Consider the following 22,036-nt stretch of genomic DNA (forward strand, 5'->3'; position numbering starts at 1 on the left):
AAAAAATCTCAACAGGATGTCTTTTCCTTTTCAAAGAAGTCAATTGTTGCCACAAGTTTTTCAGCTACTACTAGTATGGTGCTGCTGTCATATGGACAGCAGTGAGGAATTGGTGACCAACATAAAAAAGAGACAATGACTGAGGTTCCTTAGCAGCAATTACAACTTGGAAGGACTGGAATACAGGAGGGAATGAACTGCTTCTTAAGAAGAAAGACGCTTAAGAACTGAGTAATACTCTTTGCATGTACTTTCCCTAGGGCTGGCTGGGGCTCAACCACGGAAACAAAGCACTGATACAAACAGCAGACCAGCAGCTTCACTGGTGACTCCAAAATATGCATCTGTAATCAATGCCATGCCATGCTTACATAATCGGGACGATAGCCATGTTTGCGCTCTGCTCTCATTTCCATGGCCTGGAAAAATGCTGGAGTTCTCTCAGAAACCACTGGGAAGATTTGGTCATATTTTCCTGAATTAAATCCGATTCAAGGTTGCAGTGCGTTGTTTCTCGTCTACTTTTAATTCTTTCCCACAAATGCAGAAAGCCAAGATGTAAGTGATGAATGGCTTGACAACCAGGGGAGGCATTTACATCCAATTCTCTCTAAATGAAAGTAACACAAATGTAAACAACTGCTAATATAAAAATAGTGCAACTAACCACACAATGTCAACAGCTCACAGCCTCAACTGGGAAGGAAGACTAGGTAATATTCTCTGTTGACCTAAATATTGAGAGTATTCTCAACATTATCCTAACAAAACCTGTCTATCTAGGGTTTGGTGATTTTTCCTGGTTCCAGACTGTGACTTTGTGTCACCCACATGAAGATTACACAGAACATAGGTAAACAAAAGTTAGAAGTGTGGCCTGTTTTTTTTTGTTTTTTTTTACCCGATTTCAAGACTAATAGAAAGCAGACAGTTTATCACGAACTACTGGCAAGCATGAAATCTAAATCACTGTGTAAATAAATGACTTTCTACACCACTGGAAAGTTCCTTTGACAACACACCAAGCAAATACAGTTTTGGTTGCTGTGTGTTCAATGTGTGTGTGTGTGTGTTTTTGTTTGTGTGTGTGTGTGTGTGTGTGTGTGTGTGTGTGTGTGTGTGTGTGTGTGTGTGTGTGTGTGTGTGTGTGTATCAGTGGAGCTCATCTTACCTGAGGGCAAACCTTTGCCCCTCAGCCTCTCTCGAATCTCCTTACTCCGCTCCGGAAGAGACTCTCTATCAGTCAGCAGACCGTCCAGCTGAGAAAAAGACAACAAGGGTGGAAGTAAAAGAGAAAGGAAAACAAAGAGCGGGGGGTGAAAAAGGCAGGAGGAAGGAAGGAGGTTAGAGAGTCATCCATCATGAAATCATGTTCTATCAGCATGAGCCTCATTATCTGTAATGTAACCCACTGTGCTTTTTACAGAGCAGATAACAGTCTTTAACTAGGATAAAGCTTGAGGTGCAAGTTTCTGGAAGATGCTCAAATATAAATACAGAAAAAGACAGGAAGGTTGTACTTGACCTGCATAAATAAACTGTGTACCTGGGAGAGGCTGCCCAGTACCAACCGGACCAGTTTTCTGATATAGGAGAAGGGAGGGTCACAGCTGGAGTTTCGGATGTGTTTGCTGCAGATGTCCAGCACCGTGCGCAGCGACATTCGACTCAATGTAACATCATCACACATGTTGAGAAGGAGGCTGTTTAGGTGTTCCCCCAACTTCATAGGCTGCATTGCAAAACAAAGTAACAGTTAACACACAATGTCAGGAGCCGCATGTGCTGTGAGGTGACAAGCTCTATTAGTGTCTCTGATCTGATATCAGTATTATCAGGTTAGCTTTCTTTTGTGTTTGGATAATGAGGCAGAGCTAAGCCTTGCCAACATGGCGCAATCCCATCACCTACTTTAAATGCCCATCTAGCACATGTTTTAGATTAAAAGGCTAAGCCTTTATTATTTTTTCTGCAAGTGATGTTAGATACTTTGCTTTGTCTATAAAAACAAAAACATGGAACAATTTATTATTTCACTCTCAGTGCAGATTTCTTGCATGCCCTTTGACGTCACTTTGATATTTGATACCGAGGGTGGGGATGCAGATTTGAATCAGTATCACCACCACATAATAGTATCACCAAGATACTCCTTTTTTCCAGTCCAAAGAATTTGTATGCGATTTAATTTATTAATTTCTTCCTCATCCTCCCTATCCTGATCAAACAACACAGGAGGGAGGTGTGGGTGGAGGATACTACTCCTCTACAGGTATCACACTACTGCTCAGTATCGCTCTGTATTATAAGCCCATTTCTGAGTGGTCCAATCAAATCTGAAATATTTGACTTAAATCCAACTAGCAACTATACCCTGCCCACATATTCTGTTTTACTTGGAAACACATCAAATTATGAAAGCTTTGAGCGGTCTAACTTCTGATTCACTGTGACTTTAAGTATCTGAACAGCCTTCATGTCTTTTATGAAACTTGTCTTCATTGTTTGGATGCATCAGAAACAGTGTTTGTTACAAACTTTGCAGCTGCCATGAGCACTAATATAGCAACCACTTCATAGATGAGCGAGAGGACAGGATCAGAGTACATGGACCTGAAGTGGATTGTAAACGTGAGTGTGAGTAATGCCGTTTCAAACCTAAGGGCGTTACTTTCTCACAAATGAGAACACACTGTGCGGATTGTGTTTTACACCTGGCTGCTTCTTATTGAGATATGAATGCATTGTGAACCAGACCATCTCCAGTGGTCTTTGCAGATTCATACGCATACCAGAGTGCAAAGAGCTTGTGCCTTCCAGATCAGATATTCAGATACAGATCTCATTTTAAAAAACTGATTCCACTGATAAACATAGTGTCTGCTTTCAGAGTGGTTATAAGGCATTTGGGCTACAAATTAGGCATTAGGCTACAAACTGAAATATTGATTTCCTTTAAATGAACATTACCAATAAGCATTATAAATTATATTTTGCCATACACTAGCTCCTGCAAAAGCACTGTCCACTTTTTCATTATGCCAGTGTGAGGGGCAATGTTTGATTAAGTGTTTTAGGAGATTCATTATAATGTGTCCATATTATAACCTCTATCCATTTGGAACAATGCATGGTACGCATGGTAAAGATTTACCTGACTTTGAGGGATCTCATAGTCCGCTCCCCAGAACAGAGTCATCCCCAAAGAGTACATGTGCATCTGTGAAAAAAAACATCACTTGGTTACATTAGCTTCATTCCGTCTTTTGTAAAAACAAACAGCAAGACAAGAGTAAGGCAATAGTGAGCACATAGAAAAGGTGAGGAATATAATATTCCTTATATAAAGTTCTTGAACCTTATTAAAATAAGTCAAACGTCCCTTTGTAAAAGAAAGAGCGACAGACTAATGCTCAGTGTTAAAAGAAGAATTCATTCTTTTTTGGAAAAGAAAAAAAAACAGGGGCTTTCAGCCTAAATCCAAAAACATTTTTCCATTTTCCTCTCCTTATTACTCTGTACTCATTACTTGGGAGAGAAATCACTTCCCCCGAATGTTGGGCTTGGTAGAGGAAAGAATAATTCAGGGATTGCCAAAGAATGCAACATAGCCGTCAAGGTCTTTTAGGAACAGATCTCAGAGTACAAATTTAAAGGCACACTCACACTTTCAGAAAATGTGGAAACTTAAAAGCAGCCCATTAAAAGCAACAATAGCAGCCTATATGTTGAAAAAGTGAAAGGAAAATCGTGGCATTTGCAGCTGACGTATGTTTACCCACCGTCTCTGATAATGAGAGAAACAGATTATACTTTCTACACTGAAATAACTCGGCTGGGGAGACAGGCCCAGGGCTGGAAAACTGACTCAGCACAAAACTGTGTTGAGGTCTGTGGGGCCGTGCCAGAAACAGGAATCCAGTCATGCAAGCTTTTAGCTCCTCTACCAGAGGGGCAGAGTTGAGTGGAGGGGGTGTGGTTCTGAGTATATGTAAAAGAAGTCATATATTGCATTGCAGAAGATAATATTGTTGATCTTGTTCTGAATGTTGCATCTGCACAACTACCTCAGATCCGGAAACAATTAATATGCACTGGAGTCTCGTGCTGTTGGGTTACTCGAGCAAGAATGTGCTCTTGACAATCCATCACAACAACAGAGGGTTTCATTCAAAACTTCTAATGACCAAATGTATTGTATGTTATAAGTATTAAGTGCCACAGCTGTTCACCACTGGAGCACAAAACCTGTTGAAATACAATATGTTAGTACTGGGAAGCTGCCAGAAGCAACAAAAATAGTAATTAGTTATTCCAGTACATGCATTTTTACATGTTATTTGCCTCACCCTGGAAACTTTGAACACCAGGGGAGGCATTTACTGAGATAAAAATTAAATTAGCAGAAATATGCACCTGTGTGTTGGTCCTATTGTCTAACTGTAGCATGCAGCAATTCGTATAACTGTGGAAAACCTTTTCTATATCCAAATAAAACAAACAGTAAAAGAAATAAATGACAGCAGCTTCATTAAATTACCCAGTGGGCAACAGTAATACACTGAGATTAGACCAAACATTCACGCATGAAATTTATGTGTTCTAAATGGAAAGATATCACCCATTTTTGCTGAAAATGTATGAGCATTAACAGAGGATGCGGGAAAAGGGGATAAAATTTACCCAAATGAAGCATTAGAAAACATACTCTTGACAGTTTGTACTGTTCTGCCACAAACATGGGTTATGTTAAGTTTATACCTTCTCTATGTCAGAGACTGAAGTCAAGGAGACCCCCTCCAGGACCTCTGGAGCTGTGAAGGCTCTCAAGTCCTGCTGGGTGACATACTCGTCTGTGAATGAGATGTTGCCAGAGGGCATGAGCAGGAGGGACCAGGGAGAGATGATGAAGCCCATGGCTGCAGGGTCTGGAGGCAGAAACAGACAATTCAGCCATTGGAGATATGATCAGGAACCAAAACAGGAAAACAAATACAACGACTTACTTGACTTCCATTATTTAAATTCTTAGCTATTACCACAAATGCATGCACATGCAGTGTTACAGTGAGGTATTGTGTTTTAAAGCTCAATACTAGCATCAAATTCTTCTAAGCATTTACAGCCTGAATGCAGCAAATGTAGACATATCCAACCACAGTGAATGTTTCTTGCTCAGGCTTTTGGCGTTTATGGAAATTCAAGATGATTGAAGTAAACAAAAACACATGTTGCTTTCTTAGCCTGCAAGAAAATAACTGTTGAGGCATGGAAGCAGAAAGGAATGGCTACACAGCGTAATTCTCCTTTCCTACGAAGCCGCAGCCAGCACGATGGTTAGAGGACGTTTTAAAAATATACAAAGGAATGTTTGAGCAGCGCTGCAAAATTCTTTTCTTTGACTGATACTTCACTCTGAGAGGAGCACAGAGACGAACAGAGGAACTGGATTTGAGGCACTAAATATCTGCTTTCAAAAGCTGGAATTTATAAAGTAAATATAAGTTTCCTGTTTGAAACTCATGTGAGCATTTGGAGGTCTTACTCAAACGTAGACTGGGTTACTAGGTGTATCCCACGCAAAACTTCTGCTCTGGATAAGCAATAATAGAGCTGAGCAGAAGTGCATGACTCAGTCTGAGCAAATGAGTTTCTTGGTGGATAACAAATTCAACAACAGCTCCAATAAACTACAGATATACACCAAAACCATACAGGATGGTTACTGACAGTGCAATCTGTGAGAGGTTGTCCTCTGTTTTCAAACTGTGCTGTCTACCATGCATTCAGTTTGCAAGCAAACAAGCCATTAGTAGATGGCCTCAGCTGAGTCCCAAATACAGGAGCAGACACAGGGATAAATAGTAGACAGAGAAACAGAGAAATGTAGAAGACACTGGTTTCTATATGATCTTAAATAATATGTAGCTGGGATCATGAGGAGGAACTCCTCTAACAAATCAGAAATATTCACACATCACTTATTCAAACAAATCATTCTTAAACAAACATGGTTACTAACCGCTACCGTTTACCCACAGGGGAAAAAAATGTGCTAGTGGTTAAGTGTTTGACAATGTGACTCCATTCACAACGTTTGAGAAGAGCCTGAGAAGTCATATTAAATTTAGCCAAGTCAATTGTACATTAGACCCCCTCCGTACATTAGGAAACATGCACTGTGACTTCAGCAGACAGAAAGAAACAAAATACAACTAAAGTATGACTTGACATTTCATGTTTTTATGCTTTTTAAAGTATAAACCAGCAACAACGTCAGCTTCTCCATTACTGTTCATAGCTGACCAGGACATCTAACAAAAATTGTCTAAGAAATCAAAAATGTTTAAATGGTTGCTGTTATTAATCCACTCTTGTGGTAAACATACTTCTTTACATAGCTCAGTGACTATATAATAGCTGGTTCCAACATCTGCTCTTCAAATTTTAGCTCCACTCAGTCAGCAGTCTAAAACTGTACACATGAGAGGCCACAATTTACTCAGTATAGCTAGACAACTATACACTGTAGGAAAAAGGGGGATGTGTTAACAATCACTGCAGCACAATGCCCCATGAAGATGAAATAATCTAAAGTACTCCAAATATCTAACCTTGCATCTTGTCCTTAACAAACTTTATCTCACAAGCCACAAAGACTGAATTACAAGTGTTTTTTATTATTTACTTATGACAATCTTCTTGTAATAAATGTGGCCTCAGCATAAAAGGAATATTTACACACCACACTGATAAGAGGGAATTCCTACAGCATGCCAGGTCTGCAATGAATTCAGTCTGCCACCTGAAAGTTGAGGTCAATCTGGTTTATTCAGAAACACACAGTCAGAGCTGTGTTACTATTAAATGGAAATTCTCACAACCAATGATGAACAGGTTAGATGAGGCAGTTAAGGTCAATATAATCAGGTGCACTGGAGTTTCTTATGAGACTAGGCCCCACCCTAGCCCACATAGCGCTCTACAGTGCCTGCTGACTCACATCCTGTCCAATGTCTCCAGAGTTAAACCTCCCTTAGTCACCCCGTTGTAGAAGTTTTCTTTGGTTACAAAGACACTGTCATGGGGACTTTATCTCTTCCTATCTTCAAGGACAACCACAGACACACAAATGACTCACAAGAATGATGGATAAAAAAATTAAAAAAACTGCGCAGTCTACAATCCTACTAATGACGCTGAACCAGTTTGCAACAAACTGACAACTAAATGGCTGCACTGATTGAATGTTTTGATTTTACTGACACCGACTTGAGAGTTGGATGTGATGAGATCTTTGAATTAAACTTAATTAAAAATCAATCTATAAACCAACATTAACAAATCATCCCTTGAGAAAGACGGTATGCAATCCCATCAATTTGTCAATACAAAATGGCACCTGCAATTCATGAGGTCTGAACACCAGTCAATTGTTATTCAGGCCATTCATTAAAAAGGAAAAAAAAGTGTTCACATATAATAAAGGAGAAGGCTGGGGGGACATAAGACAGTACTGTATGTAAGAAAGACAAATTAACATGAACCGTGTTTCTTTGTATTCTTCGTATTTCTAGGAAACGTCTGTGCAGACTTGATCTCACATGTTCGTACCTTTGTGAAAGAGTTCTTGGAGGCTCTCTGCACTCTGGCTGAGCACTGCCCAGACCTCCTCCTCCTGGAGCGGACCTCCTCGAACCTCCAAGGCTTCTGCTAGAGACACATGCATCTTCCCTGTGCACAGAGGACAAAGGGCAACTGATTTACACCAGAAAATAAAAAACACACAAAGACATAAATAAGCTTTACGCATAATTTGAGGAAAATGGCGCATGCTTTCTTTCCTGTTATACGATAGGAGCCTCTGGCACAAGGTCAAATCAGGCCAGAAAACACACAGAGTATCTGCACATCTGATCTCCTGTGCTATTCAGAGCAATATACACCTACATAGATTTTTTTTAATTTAATTTCCCAAGCAGGTCCCAAATTTTGATTACTTTGTCAGCAATCAAAATTCTCTGTTAAAACAACTGAAAATGAATGGATTTCCTATTCTAATCTAATTAAGGTGAGAATTATAATCCTAGATCAAGTCTAATCCTGTAAGAATTCTTGCCACAACACACCACATCGCTACGATAAACCAAAGCACCGAGGTATTTATCACTAGTTCTGATCATATTTTGTGCTTTCTCCTGCCCTTGGCCATATCGTCGAAATGTATGATGTCTTATCATCGTCAGCAGTTGAGGAGGAGTGTAAGCACATGATGCACACACACACACACACACACACACACACACACACACACACACACACCCACACACACACAGCTTTACTTAAGTTACATTCAACAAAGTGGCAGTTTATTACTGTGAGACTCCACCAGCTTCTGAGAGTTAAGACAGCAGCTTCCAACTGGTGGACACTAATCTAGAAAAGCACAACGCCACTTTTTTGGATGTGATCTTAAAGCTGCTTGCTGCTGTACACATGAGTAATAACATCACACTTCTGTTTAGTGATTACATGTCATAAAACTATAACTGGGTCAAGCTCAAGACAGGTACTTTATATTGCCTCCTGGACAGCAGTGATACAGCAAATCAGCTTTTGGTGTAGCATATATGTAAACATATACACAAATATCACACAACAGTACATCTACAGTACTTGACATGAATTTAGATTACACACATGCCAGAGCATGCTATGCCGAAGGGATTAACTCATGTTAGCCACATGCTGGCTGTTTTACGTGACTTGATTTGATTATAATTTTCATGCTTTAATACGAAGTCACATAAGTGAGGAGTCTGTTTTTAGGTTTTGTTATCTTTTTTCAGCTGTAACTGTCTATAAACCAAAGAAGTAGTCCAAATTTAACAAGGATTTGTGGGTTTTAAATGTCCCACAACAACTGAGAGTCCACTTTATGGGACCCTGAATGAAATGACGCGTGTTCATTTCATCTCTCATCTATTACTGTTTCTCTCGAAATGCCAGCTCCTGTGCTGCAGTGTCAATGGTGTCTCATCTCCTCAATCCAGCCATGATATGCAAATGTAGGCACAACAGGAAGCTCCAGTTTCTATTATTACTATTTCTAACTGAGCAGGAAGTATAACGAGTGCTTAAGGTACACAGCACCTGCATACAATAGCTGCAAGGGATAAAAGTGTGGGTGATAGGGCGGCTGCGAAAGAGTACTCTATTCATCTGTTGGTGCAGAGAAAAGGTTTAGGGTGAGGGCTGCTTCAGCTTTGCACGAGATAATAAATATTTTTTGGCAAAAGTTACTTGCATTGATTTAAGGTGTAAACATGGCACAAAACTCATGTTTTATAGCACTGCCATAGCTTTGGGTTCAATTCACTTTCAACTGTCAACCACAACCCAGAATCAGAAATACTTTATTAATCCCCTGTGGGATTTGTTATGTTGCAGTACTCCATTCCACACATACAAATATAATTGAAAAGAAACCCAACAAGCCAATTAACATTTAGCAAGAGTAGCAGAGTGTGAAGTATCTTCTATTTATTTCATATTTCACAATAGTCCACCGAGCAGATGGACATTTCAGGATTAAAGATTCACAGGTTTTATTTGTCACATGCTCACACAATATGTGCAGTGAAATGTCCATTAGCAGACTCTGAGGATGTGCAAAAAAAGGCTTAAGTGTGCAATAAAAAAAAAAGTGTCGATTGCTCTGATGTGTAGGCAGGTGATGCAATTTTTCCAGTGTACAAAAATATAAAATGTATATATGTCACAGTCGTAAATCAAACTATACAATGACATTCTGCACACCATCCAGTGTACATATGTAAATATTCCAGGAAATGCAAAAGATTTTGGAAGGACAATGTGCTCGACACGGCTGAGGATGTAGAGAAGTCTATTGAAGTCGTATGTAATTTGTGCCAAAATAGTGGGGGATAAAGAAGCAGATAGAACCAAATAAATAACAGAAAACAAGCGCAGGCTTCAGAGGGGTGGTCACGACAGCATAGAACTCGATTATCACTTCCCTTGAGAAGAAGCTAAGATTGATAGTCCTAGAGGGTGTAATACAACAGTTGAAGACTTATCTGTCTGCTCTAGACTGTGGCTAAAGACCAAAAAAAAACAAGTTATTCAAATTCACCTTTTGTTGTGGTTTCACTGCCTGACCAGATCTGATTTTGCAGCATATCTAATAAAATCCATGAAATGCTCTCAGAAACTGCCTGAGTCTCTTCAGAAATAATCTTTTCTTACTGGAGAATTATGTATGATAGCACTGTTGTGTACAATAATGCTTGAAACCATCTGATAGTGAATGCCATTTATTGTTCCTCCACTTTTTCTGCATTTAAATGATACTTCAGAAACTCAAACTTTTGTGTGTAGCGACCACATTTCCCAATACTTTACAAGATACGACACAAACAAGCGGTCATGGTACAACATAACAGAAAGTGTTTTTGAAAGACTAATGAAAAATACGTTTCCCCTCTGATTCCTTGACTGAAAACAAATCCATATTTTCAACGCTGACAGCTTTTCTGATGTTTTGAACTTTCGCAGTCTATTTTTCACTTTTTTTCCACACGAAGTTGAGCAAACCCACATTAAATACAGCACAGAGCATGTTTGTACTCGCCAGATCACAGCTCTAACTCAGGATTTTATAAATCAAAGACTTTTGGCCGAAGACACAAAAACAAAAACAAATAAGAACACTTCCAAACAGGAAATGAGGCGTAACTTCTATGGAAGATCAACCAAACATCAGTCATGGGATGATTACCAGGGCACATGAGACCACATTTGATCATAATTCATTTTTTATAGTACAACTGTCCTTAAAAAGCCTTAAAACAATATTTTAAAAGCAACTTTTTTCCCAACTTTTTTCAATGTATAACCAAATCACAAAGTGTGATACCTTATAGCTTAGCATGTGTACAAATTTGTTTAAGAGAAAAAAAAGGAGCTTAACAGCACCAATATACCCAAGCCTAATGTGTCAGATGGGATTTAGCTGTGTCCTGTACTGAGGTTTTGCTGACAGCGATGCACCTGTGGGTTTGACTCATGGGTGTGGATCACGCCTGAGGGCCTCATCTGGCTGTACTGTTGATACGTTTTTTCATTTATTCACAGAAGTTCAAATTTCACTGTTAATACTGTAATATGTAATAGTGAAACAAAGAAACAAACACTAAAGGCGCCTGTATACTGAAAAAGAAGCACTTGTTGGATGATCAGACAATTTTTGAAGTACACATCTCTGACATCAGAATTGAGGAGGCGCTGGGCCTTTTAAACCGACAATCGCACTAATACAGTGATTGACCGTGTTAGGGTTACCGCGTGTACCACTGAAGTCAGTGGTATATATCATCTAGGAAGCATAACTCTCTGTATCTAATTTTGTGACAATCCATCCAATAGTTGTTGGATATTCCACTGGTTAAGAGAAGTGAAGTTGACCTGCTGGTAGCGGCGCATGGAAATCTCTGAGGTCCATGAATGTCATTGCACAAAATTTCATGACAATCCATCCAATAGCTATTGAGATATTTCAGTCTGGACCACACTGACCAATAGATTGACACTGCCGGCACTAAAGCCATGCTCCTTAGCCAGCGTGGCTATAAGTTGACTCAACATTTCAAAAAGAGGCTGTTTTGTTGTGTTTGCATTATGAGCTAAATCTTAATCTGTTTACTTATCCATAAACTCCTAGCATGAGCTGGGTCAGCTGCATGATTAGTGTTAGAGAAATTTAACCGAAACTTATATGTGAAACACCATCCTTTCTATGAATCAGACTTTGTGGAAGAGAGTTAATGAGTAAGCATGTCACAGTCCTGATTGTTTATGCAGGAATGCAGGTTAGCCATTCTAGTCAATGGGAGGCGTGAAGTGTGAGGCAAAGTGGGTTACTACCCATCTTGCTCATTACCCATGAGAATGAGGGAAAGCGGGTGCTGTGAAGACTGATTGTTTTGTGGCCCTTGTTATTTTAACAGAGACCTACAGTGGAATGTTTTTTATCCACACTGAGGCTGCAGTGCAGGCCAGCTCCTCTCTCATTGGACTGTGGTCCTACTCATTATTGAGGGGGCTTAGGAGGCAGCGGCCCAAAACAGCGAGAGCAGACAGCCTTCACCACTTCAGCGCCTCATTCTCTTTCCCCTTTTCAAACACTGGGGATGTTTGTTCCCAGGTACTCCCATGTATCCCACATTGTATCTAGAAAGAAAACCTAAACAAGGTTAATTCTGCTGCTGGTGCTGCTAAGTGGTGGCCACAGTCACAAGGATTTAAAAGAAAATAATCCTGGAAACGTGATAGCGTTCTTTACTCTGCAGAAGCTTTTTCTTTCCTCCCACCTTCCTGTCTGTGACACAGCTACAACCCATGAAATGGATTTGAAAACAATCACCTGAAAAATTGCACTCCAGCAGAGTGACCCATACCAAAGAGGTAAAAAACCTTTGGTTTCTGCTGCTTTCTTTCAAAGCTCATCCCCTCTACATTTGCCAGGAACAAAAAGCTCAGCAAAAGATGCCCATCTTTCGCTCCAAACCTTTTTCTTTTATCCTAAGTCCTTTGAAAACCTGAATAGCTGCACTTTCGAAGCAATCATCCGTAAAAACACCAGATTCCACTTCTATTTCCAAAAGCATAACTCATAACATAAGATATGAGAAGGAATTTGTTCATATCCTCCAAACATCAGAACTGTGGTCTCAGCTGGCAAACACATTTGGAACAGAAGCCGGTGAGAAGACAAACGCTATGCCAACATTGAGGTGAAAATCTTCCTGAAGTCATTGGTGCCAGGAAAATTCAACAACAAACTCTGAGTGAACCTCTTTTCCCAGAATAAAATAAATAAAAGCGAAATAAAAAGGGAAAACCCAGTGGCTGGTTTTCATTAATTGTACCCTTCTTACAACTGAGGCAATTTGCCGACATGCTTCTCCAGATTATCTTACAATGACTAAACGCAGAGCTTTCAATGGATTCAACACTGGCGATTACATCACTGAACCTGGTACCTTCCAGTTATGGATTGGCTCTGTCTAACTAACCAGTAAGCCACTCTCTGGATGCTGGTGTTTTGTTTTTCAGCAGTGCCAGGGTCAGGACCAGCCAGAGAAGAGAGCCATGACTATTCCATGATTATCAGCCCAGCTCTGGACCAACAGCCCTCACTTTTCATTTTGGTCTCGACCTCATCCGCTCCATTTCTGTTAATCACAGGGTTGCTATGAGTACCGTGACATGCAGAGCATGGTTTTGCAAAAAAAAAAAAAAAAAAAACTCACTCAAACCCCCCACCCCCCCTTTCCCAACACACAAACCCAACCCACTGCCTATTTTTCCTATGATGATGCTTGCACCATCTCCATCATAGCCACTTTTGATGGGAATGTTAATCCTGCTCAATCACACAGCCTCACCACTTTCTTCTTTGGTCTTGAATGACACAAATTCAAAACCCTCGTGACCTTTGACTTTAAGTTAACTTTACTACTTTTCTATGGTAATGAAGGGGGAGGGGGTACAAGCTGAATTCTTACAACCCCCCCCCCCCATAAAACATTCAGCCTGTACTGACACTTTATGCCTCTAAAGGGCTGTGTGCATGTTGGTCAGCATTACACAAATAGTGCAGGTGGATGAACTTGAAAGCAATTAGCTGGCTAGACACCCTGTTATTTTTGCAGTGGCGTCTCCTCCTAAACTTTAAACCTTACAGTTACTGGGGTGGTCAAAGATGCCCTATGCCAGATGTATTGGTGTTACGTTAATTCAACATATAGCAGTACTTCCAGGTCGAGACACATTAACTATCGACAGACCGTGTACTAGCCCAAAAGTAGCTAGCTCACAGCCGGGTAAAGTTTTTTTTCTTTTAGATAAAAGAAGATCCGGCGTTTTAGCCTCGACACAACCGTCTCAATTCCTCCGTTTTCCCGGGGAGAGTTGCTGACAACGGTTACGCTAAAGTTAGCTACAACACACTAAAGTTTATTTACTTTTCTTGAGTAGTTATTACGAAACTTACCAGGCAAGAGGAGCTACAAAATCACTTGAGAGGGAAATGTTCGTACTCCGACGAGGCTATGGGTGCGCACACAAACCGGACCAGACGCCATCCCATCCACAAAGCAACATCTTGGATAGTACACGGCGAGCCCGGCAGGCAACAGGTTTACCTTTCCACGGCGGATTCGGCTATGAAAATCCACTACACTGCAGGTATTGTTCTCCGAGCCGCCACAATTACAAAAAATATAAATAAATAAACAAATCTCCTCTTCGGAAACTGCCTAGAAGTCGTGTTTGGTGGCCACTACACAGCATTAAACTCTCCTCAAGCGCAGCCAAGTTACCATTACTGCTGAGGAGCGGAATAACCCCTCCCTTTGCCCAGCTAGCGTGGGCTGACTGGGAGTAACCAGACACCTTACTATGGCTGTCCATTGGCTCTCTGCTTGGGGACTGTCATTTAGCCGTTTCTATAGTAACACACACAACGGAGAGTAAAATGTACAGCTTGGTTTATGGATGACGAACCTGGTTTATTAAATGTTTTCTATATAACTCTGAATATATAGAGAGCTGAGGCACAGATGTGGGTTGTAAATTGAACCAAATTCACAACTCTGCAGACAACTTATATTCCTCTGAATGATGTACAAATGATTACATTCATTTATGTAATTCAACAGCCTATTATTGAAAAGCTGATGATAACTACTTCAGAGCACATATTGAATGCTCTCAAAACTGATGTGATGTCTTCTACACTCTGGGACTGTGTAGATGAGCTGAAACCTTTCAAAAAAAGGAAAAAAAAAATCAAGCTTTAGCTATATTTCTTTGTTTCCCACAACATCAAAGTTGTCTGATCTAAGCTGTCAGGAAGCAATTCACTGTTGAGTACTTCCTTCCTATGGTGTACTTCAAAGGCCCCTTATTCATGGTCTGTCTTGTGCCATCTAGTGGATCTTAGTCATCAGCACATACAGCCTTGGAAATGGTGGCTGTGGTAAAAGGGCTATCTCTGCCTGCCGGTGCCTGTCAGTGCTAAAAAGCATGATTATTATCCACTGCCATGGGCTGAAATGATAAGACTCGATTACTTGATTAACACTGGTTTTCTCTTTAGATGGACAGAGCTGATAGTCATGTTCCTCAACATTTCAGAGGCTGATGCCGTTGCATAAAATGTCACATGTATAGTGTTGTGTAAGGACACAACATTTAGGATGTAATATTGTAATTTTGGGTTTATATTTCTGAATGCAATATGTTAGCCATTTCTTGCAACAATTATACTATTCTGGCCAATGTAACCTTCAGATCCTACATGTAGTAGCAGGAATTGTGCAGTCAGACACATGCCAGAATCATACCCATACCAGTTTGTTCATCCTAAATCTATTCATAGGACATCTTAGTAAGCAATATTCTTTTTACAAGGTCAGGAAAGGTGAGGTTTGGAAGTGAGCTATATGAGGAACTTGGGGTGGAGAACGGTACCCACCAGGAGGCTCATATCATCCCTTTCCTTTTTAAATTATTAGTTAATGGAATATTTAGTGCAGTGGGAAAAGAATATGGTATTTCATTGTTTGCAGACAATTGTGCCACCTGGAATTGAGGGAGGAACCTCTCCTAGTTTCTCAACCAAATTCAAAGAGCTCTGGATAAGGCGATTGAGTGGGTCAGTGATTGGGGCTTCAAAATTTCTATAGACAAAGCAAAATACTGTTAATATTAATTATAACCTAATTAATTTTAATAATACTATTTGGATATAAGAAGAAAGAAAGAAAGAAAGAAAAAAAATTTGAATCTGCAAATATATGGTCAGACTCTTTAAGAATTCAAAGACTTGAAGTTTCTCAGAATGTGGTTAGATGAAAGAAAGGCGTGGGAAGTGCACATAGGGAAGGATTTACTAATGTGTGAAAAAATAATGAATGTTCTTGTTTGGCAGGTTCTGACTGGGGGGCTAACATAGGTATTGTGGGTATTTCACACCTATTTCGATTCTTAAATAAAAGGACACGGTGAAACATTTTCAACAAAATGCCCGCTAGATCAACATTGGGAATTTTTCAGAAAGGCCAAAGCAAAGCCAAAATTGACAGAGGAGGAAATTGGTATTATTATTATTAATGTGCTCCCTCCAGTGCGTTGGTCAGTTGAAGCATCATGGCTGTGAGGGAAATTTCCTTCTTTGGGCCTAGTTTCTATCCTTAAGTCTCTTAGGCAGTGGCTCCACACAGGTCACACTAACATGTCACTCACTATAAACAACAGTTCATTGTCTGTTTCTAGGATAACTCTGACGGTACTGATAAAGTAGACAGCCATAACAAACAGACAGTGTCTCTGGATTACTATCCGTTGCCTGCTTACGCTCTTTGTGGAACTAGAGTAATTTCTCTCTAACATGGTAGATACTACAACGCGCAGGGAATGGGGAAAACTCATAAAACCTACCCTCATAGAAAAGTTTCTGTTAGAAATACAATTGGATGATTGTAGGTCCTTCCCTGTGTATGTGAGCTATCCTAAACTTTTCCCATCGACCATAGTAAGTGTGGTAGATCTACTGTTATTAAAGTGGTTCATGTTTAAGGAATTTTACTAGTTTTTTGCACTGGTGGCAGCCAGAAAAATGTTATTTATGTCTGATAAACTGCTGCCAAAATGACCTGTTAACGCTGTGTCTCCTTTGACTCTATAGCCTTTAATCTCCGTCTATCACCTGAGGCAGAGAGGCCCCATATGGAGACTGATAGGGGTAACAAGTAATGTCTCATAAAGTGTAACAAAGGGGTTCTGAATTTGGGATTTCTTCTTCCGTCTATTTCTGTCAGAGCTGTCCTTAATACCTCCTCATCAGTGCTGGTCTGAGCCCCAAGGGCAATTTGCAGTCAAGACTTGAAAGAGTGGATCTGCCTGCTCCAACAGTCTCAGAAATGTGGGGCACCTGGTACTGTAGGATGGAGGCATGTGGTTTGCTGACTGGTGAGTTTAGCCTTTGGGTCCAGCTGGAGAGCATTAAAAACTTTCCTGTAGCTCTTTTCTTTTCACTGCTTTGAAACAGTTAAAAAAAAACTTGCCACATCTGGTAATTAAGTGTCAGTGTACACATATTATGATAAAGCTCATGTGAGCATATATTCAAATCCCCCAAGCTTCTCTCGGGCCTGTAGGCCTAAATCATAAAAATCTGTCCAATCTAATAAACAGCTGATTGATAATGTCTTGTCCAAGCAGGCATTCTCCCTCCCTCGAGGCTTGTTTAGTGAGCTGACCTCACTGTTTTACCAGTTTTTCAAGTGGCTTTTCTCACTGGAGAATGTCTGTAAACTGGCAGAAACCTCTGATTCATTGTCAGGTCACCCTGTACAGCTGCTGAGTATTAATATGTCTGTGCTGTCTTTTGCCTACATGTTTGTGTGGGTTTGAGCCACCCCCTGGTGGCTGCCACTTTTTCTACTCAGTCAGGAGATGTGTCAGGGTACATTATCACCCATTTGAGCTATAGCCTGGGAGTACATCACATCCCTACCAGCCTTTACCACAACAAACCAAGTTAGAGATTAGAGGGCTGAGAAGTTTAATACAAATGCCATGTTAAGGGAAGACTGGAGAAAATAACTGAACATAAATGGACCCATTCACACACCAAAACATACTGTATTAGCAAACGCTAAGACTTAAATGGAGCAACACAGGCAGTGGGGAAAATGACAGATTGATGTGTTACATTTTAGCCTGTATGACACACAGTCGCCTATATGGTGAAAGAAAAATAGAGCCAGACTTAAACACAGGCGGCAGCTGCCTGAGGAGGATCTGTGAGGTTGTAATGCATAACGGTTATTTCAATTACCTCTCACAGATGTTGAGGTCAACAACAAGTCATATTCATCTTCTAATGAAACTGACGACAACTCAGGACATTTCTCATTGTCAGCACTCAGACAACCTCATAACCTGATTTACACAATTATAATTTCACCTTCCTTTGGACCCTCTTCAGACTAATATCAGTGATGTTTTTAATCAGTGTATTGCCATTGCATCTACTTGATGGGGTGGCAAAACACTTCCTCTCTGCTCAACCCTCTGACCTTCATACTGAGCATACTGGCTTCTTGGGTTGTAACTGTCCTGCAAATTATGCTTATCTTTGTCACATCAATGAATAAGTTGCCAGTGTTGTAAGTAGTATTTGTAAAAGTGGTGCTCAGTTTCAAATAAATGCAACTCAAAGCTCTGGTAAATTGAATGTACACTAAATATAGCCTAACCGCTTGAAACCAGACAGCAGACAAACAAAGTCAGCAACTAAAAACGAACATATAGCAAAGTAAACACACAATTTTTTCCTCAGGGGGAACTGGAGACCAAAACTGAGCTAAAAAGAGCATATATTATTACATTACATATATTTGACTCGCATTTGTCAGGTTCCCATTCTTTAAGTGGCCAAAAAAAATCAGTTCACACAGCTCTAAATTAGAGATTGCAGTTTTGAAAAACAATTTCCAAGCACATTTTGTATTCAGAACAGGCTGTACACTGTAGATACACAGACCTTTCCGAACTACACAGATGTGACCTGGGGCTTTAAGGGTTAATCCAGCCACATTTACAGATGGGATGAATGGCGCCGAAACAATTTGATTACTTCACTGTAAGCAATTTTTAAATTCATTTTTATTTCACGCAAGACCATAGAATTAAGAAGGAGGAATAATAATGTTGTGACAGGATAATAAAATTTAAAATAAGTAATTGAAATAAATCAGAGGGTTCAGCAGTTACATTATAGCCTAAAATATGCATAAAATAAGTGCCTTCCATTTTCTGAAAATTTAAGTTTAAGCAAAGGTTTTGTGTAAAAATGGCCTTAAGGATATGAAATATCCCCCAGCTGACACAATATTGATATGTTTACATATTGCTGACATCATAAAAAACAAACAGCACTTCTTTAAATGACAACACGAAATTAATATAAAGGTTACAACAGACATTTTTCCAAAATAAATAAATAAATAAAATATAATTTTTTTTATCTTTTGTCACTGATGCCTTTCCTTGTATTTTATTTGTTATATTTTCCTCTACATGGTGCTTGTTTATGTAAGCACTGAATGTAGTTGTCATGAATTGTGCTAAATCAATTCCATTGCCCTGCTTCACCAACACATCCAAAGACAGAGTAAATACTTTCACTTGTCTTATTTTTTTTTAAATAATGTTTGCCGGATAGCATCGATACAATAGGCTCAATTATTTGGGAGACAGACTTAACCAATAACACCCGCCTCCATATTCTCATTGAGCCTCATGATCGCACTGGCGGGACGGTACCGGATGGGATCACAGAGAGTGATGCTCCTAAACGCCCCTCCCATCCGGAGAGAGAGCCTCCATGTGATCTCAACCTCTCTCGCCCTCTCTCTCCCTGCCCGGGCCTTGACGTCAAACGTGCTCCTGTTCGGTTGCTATGGAAACATATTTCCCTATACCCCCTTCCTCTTCCCTCCCTCTCTTCTCTGCTCTGGTAGGTCCACAATGGTACAGCCAGCATCTTGCAGCACAATGGTTGCAAGGTGGTGAGCTGGGGGGAGAGTGATTCAGCATCAGCAAACCTCGGTTCCGTCCACCCTTTGCTTTTTTTCTTTCCTCATCGCCTTTTTTTGTGTCTCCCCCCTCCACCTCCTCCTCCACCACATTCGCCATCTTTATGAACGTTTAAATTAAGCCTTCAGCTATGGTCACCGCGCTGTTTCCCGTCGGGATGTTTTGAAAAAGGACTGTCACCGGACTGGGATCGTCATCAGCTGGCACGGAATGGTAAGACCGGGGTGGGTGTTTGTGTAATGTGGATGCGATGCTTAAACCCCAACTGCCTGGAGGGTGGAGTGATGAATATTGATTGGAAGGGAAGGTTAATGAAGTCCACTAGCGATACCTCGGTGGGAAAGGGACAAAAAAAAAAAAAAATCAACCCAATCTTGATGATTTCACTACCGCAGATGTTTTATAACAACTAGCAGCACCGTGCGGGGATTGCATTATGGCGTTAGTCTTGAACTCACAAAATGTTGGACCATCCGCTCTCCATCTCCATCCATACATGCATCCTGCGATTGGCTAAAATACCACAGAGCTTCATCATTAGTTTGTCCCTAAATGGACACTGAGAATAACATCACACAGGCTAAAGGGTTGTTATCCAGGCTACTTCTCTTTGTTATTTCAAATTCTGACTCCTGTAATCTGGCATTTATTTATCTGTCATCCACATCCACATATTCTGACTATTCTTAGTGCGAATAAGCACTTTACTCTTGTGAAGCACATTATGGACATCTGACTGGGAGTGCAGGAGTGGTGCAAATGGATGATGGATGAATGATGCTCTTCAAAACACAAGCCTTACACAGGCTACATACTGTAGGCCTACATGCAGAGTTTGTCCCTCCTCCCCCTTAGAAGTCAGCTGCGTACCTTGTGCATTATGCAGACCATCACTACTTCACCAGGGATATGGGACCAGCCTCAGATCCATCATAAGTGCTAGAAAAGTAGATAGCCCTGTTCTCAGACAAACAGTCTGAATTAATGGTGATTTATTGATTGATAAGGGTCTTTGTCTCAGTGGTGGTTTCGATGCCGATGCTGTAAGTGTTTATGGTGTATATTAAGGGAAAGTTTAAGTGATTTTTAGAGGCTTTGTCATTAAAACGAAACTCAGGGCAATCATAATGCAGAGGGGATGGGATCTTATTCACTCTAATGTGGGTCGCATTCTGTGCAGGACACACTGGATTAAAAGAGATGAAGCTACAGAGGAAGGTAATTTTTCCTAAATCTGCTTTGTTTTGGGGCATTCTTCAGCACATGGATTATTGGAAGGACTGTAGATTAGACTGTAAATCCACCTTGTCTATTATAGTAATTGCACAGGCACGAGTATACTGAAGTGTTAGGCATGTATCACATTGAGCTTTCAGGTATTTATGTGCACAAACAGCCGGATGTGTTATGCTTGAATTTTCAAATGTCTGATTTTTCCACATACCTGTGTGGTGCATGCCCACAGTCACGGACTAATTACCGGTGCTGTGCCGAGCCGTGGAGTCAGTGAGGGTTTAAAGGTGTCACAACAAACTCTCCGTGCTCAAGACAGAAAAAGAGAGAGGTTTTTAGCGCTGTGACCTTGGGTGCTGAATTATTCAGGAGCAGGCTTCCATGCCTGTGAAAGTGCTGCAGGGAACACGCTTAACAATTAAACAAAGCTTTTTATGGGTGTTTCTGCAGTGGCAGATGAGAGTCACATCTCTCTTTAAATGGGTTCACTGTACTTCTCTTCATCCTCTTCATCATCATCAGCTTGTGGCGAATGCTGAGTCTTTGAACAGCTCTTAAATATTTATGGTGAATTACTGATGACTGGCTTCAGCTTTATAAAACAGTCGTTTCAGGTAGTAGCCACTGCAGGTTTACACAAACTGATAGTCACTGGTATTGATTTTTAGGTAGGTAGCTTGTTTATCCAGTGGAAAATCATCAATGGAAACAGCCACCAGCATAATGTTATCTTGCAGTAGATGATGCCTGCATTGTAATTACATTTTGTTTTTCAGACTTTGGAGCGTCAGTATACTAATCCTATGTTATGTAATAAAAGAAGACAATGTATTAAGATGAGATAATAGTGGGATTACAGGCATGATTAATCAACATTATTGATTGATCTGCTGGTTATTTCCCATATCAGTCGATTATTTCGTTTGGTCAGTAACATGTAACAAAATAGTGGAAAATGAGCATCCCAGTTTCCCAGAGTCCAAGGTGACGAAGCCAAAGATTTTAGACTTTAACATGGTGGAAAACAGCTAAAATCAGCAAATCCTCATAATTAAGAAACTGGAATTTTAAGGAATATTGGGCATCTTAATCGATTATTAGAATAGTTGCA

The 22,036-nt window shown here is 40.3% G+C and overlaps 2 protein-coding genes across 11 annotated transcripts in view; one reads left to right on the forward strand and one right to left on the reverse strand.

Moving 5' to 3' along the window:
* ptpn13 (protein tyrosine phosphatase non-receptor type 13) overlaps positions 1–14,396 on the reverse strand; it is a 44,267-nt gene extending 29,871 nt beyond the window's left edge. For all 5 annotated transcript variants that reach the window (XM_023408633.2, XM_023408632.2, XM_087174681.1 and 2 more), the window contains exons 1-6: positions 14,078–14,396; positions 7,615–7,734; positions 4,762–4,928; positions 3,155–3,220; positions 1,547–1,732; positions 1,172–1,259 (exon numbers count right to left, since the gene is read on the reverse strand). In XM_023408633.2, the coding sequence (XP_023264401.1) occupies positions 1,172–1,259; positions 1,547–1,732; positions 3,155–3,220; positions 4,762–4,928; positions 7,615–7,729 (622 nt within the window). In that variant the 5' untranslated portion in view covers positions 7,730–7,734; positions 14,078–14,396. The remainder of the gene's footprint in view (positions 1–1,171; positions 1,260–1,546; positions 1,733–3,154; positions 3,221–4,761; positions 4,929–7,614; positions 7,735–14,077) is intronic.
* Positions 14,397–19,666: 5,270 nt separating this feature from the next.
* Positions 19,667–22,036, forward strand: part of mapk10 (mitogen-activated protein kinase 10) — a 34,122-nt gene continuing 31,752 nt past the window's right edge. For all 6 annotated transcript variants that reach the window (XM_023408673.2, XM_023408671.2, XM_023408672.2 and 3 more), the window contains exon 1: positions 19,667–19,905. Coding sequence is in view for 5 of the 6 variants with exons in the window: in XM_023408671.2 (XP_023264439.1) it covers positions 19,903–19,905 (3 nt within the window). In the remaining variant the exon portion in view is untranslated. The remainder of the gene's footprint in view (positions 19,906–22,036) is intronic.

This window comes from Seriola lalandi, unplaced genomic scaffold (assembly GCF_002814215.2).
Source record: "Seriola lalandi dorsalis isolate HSWRI2012SDOR001 ecotype SW California unplaced genomic scaffold, Sedor1 jcf7180002054370, whole genome shotgun sequence".
NCBI classification, from domain to species: Eukaryota; Metazoa; Chordata; class Actinopteri; order Carangiformes; family Carangidae; genus Seriola; species Seriola lalandi.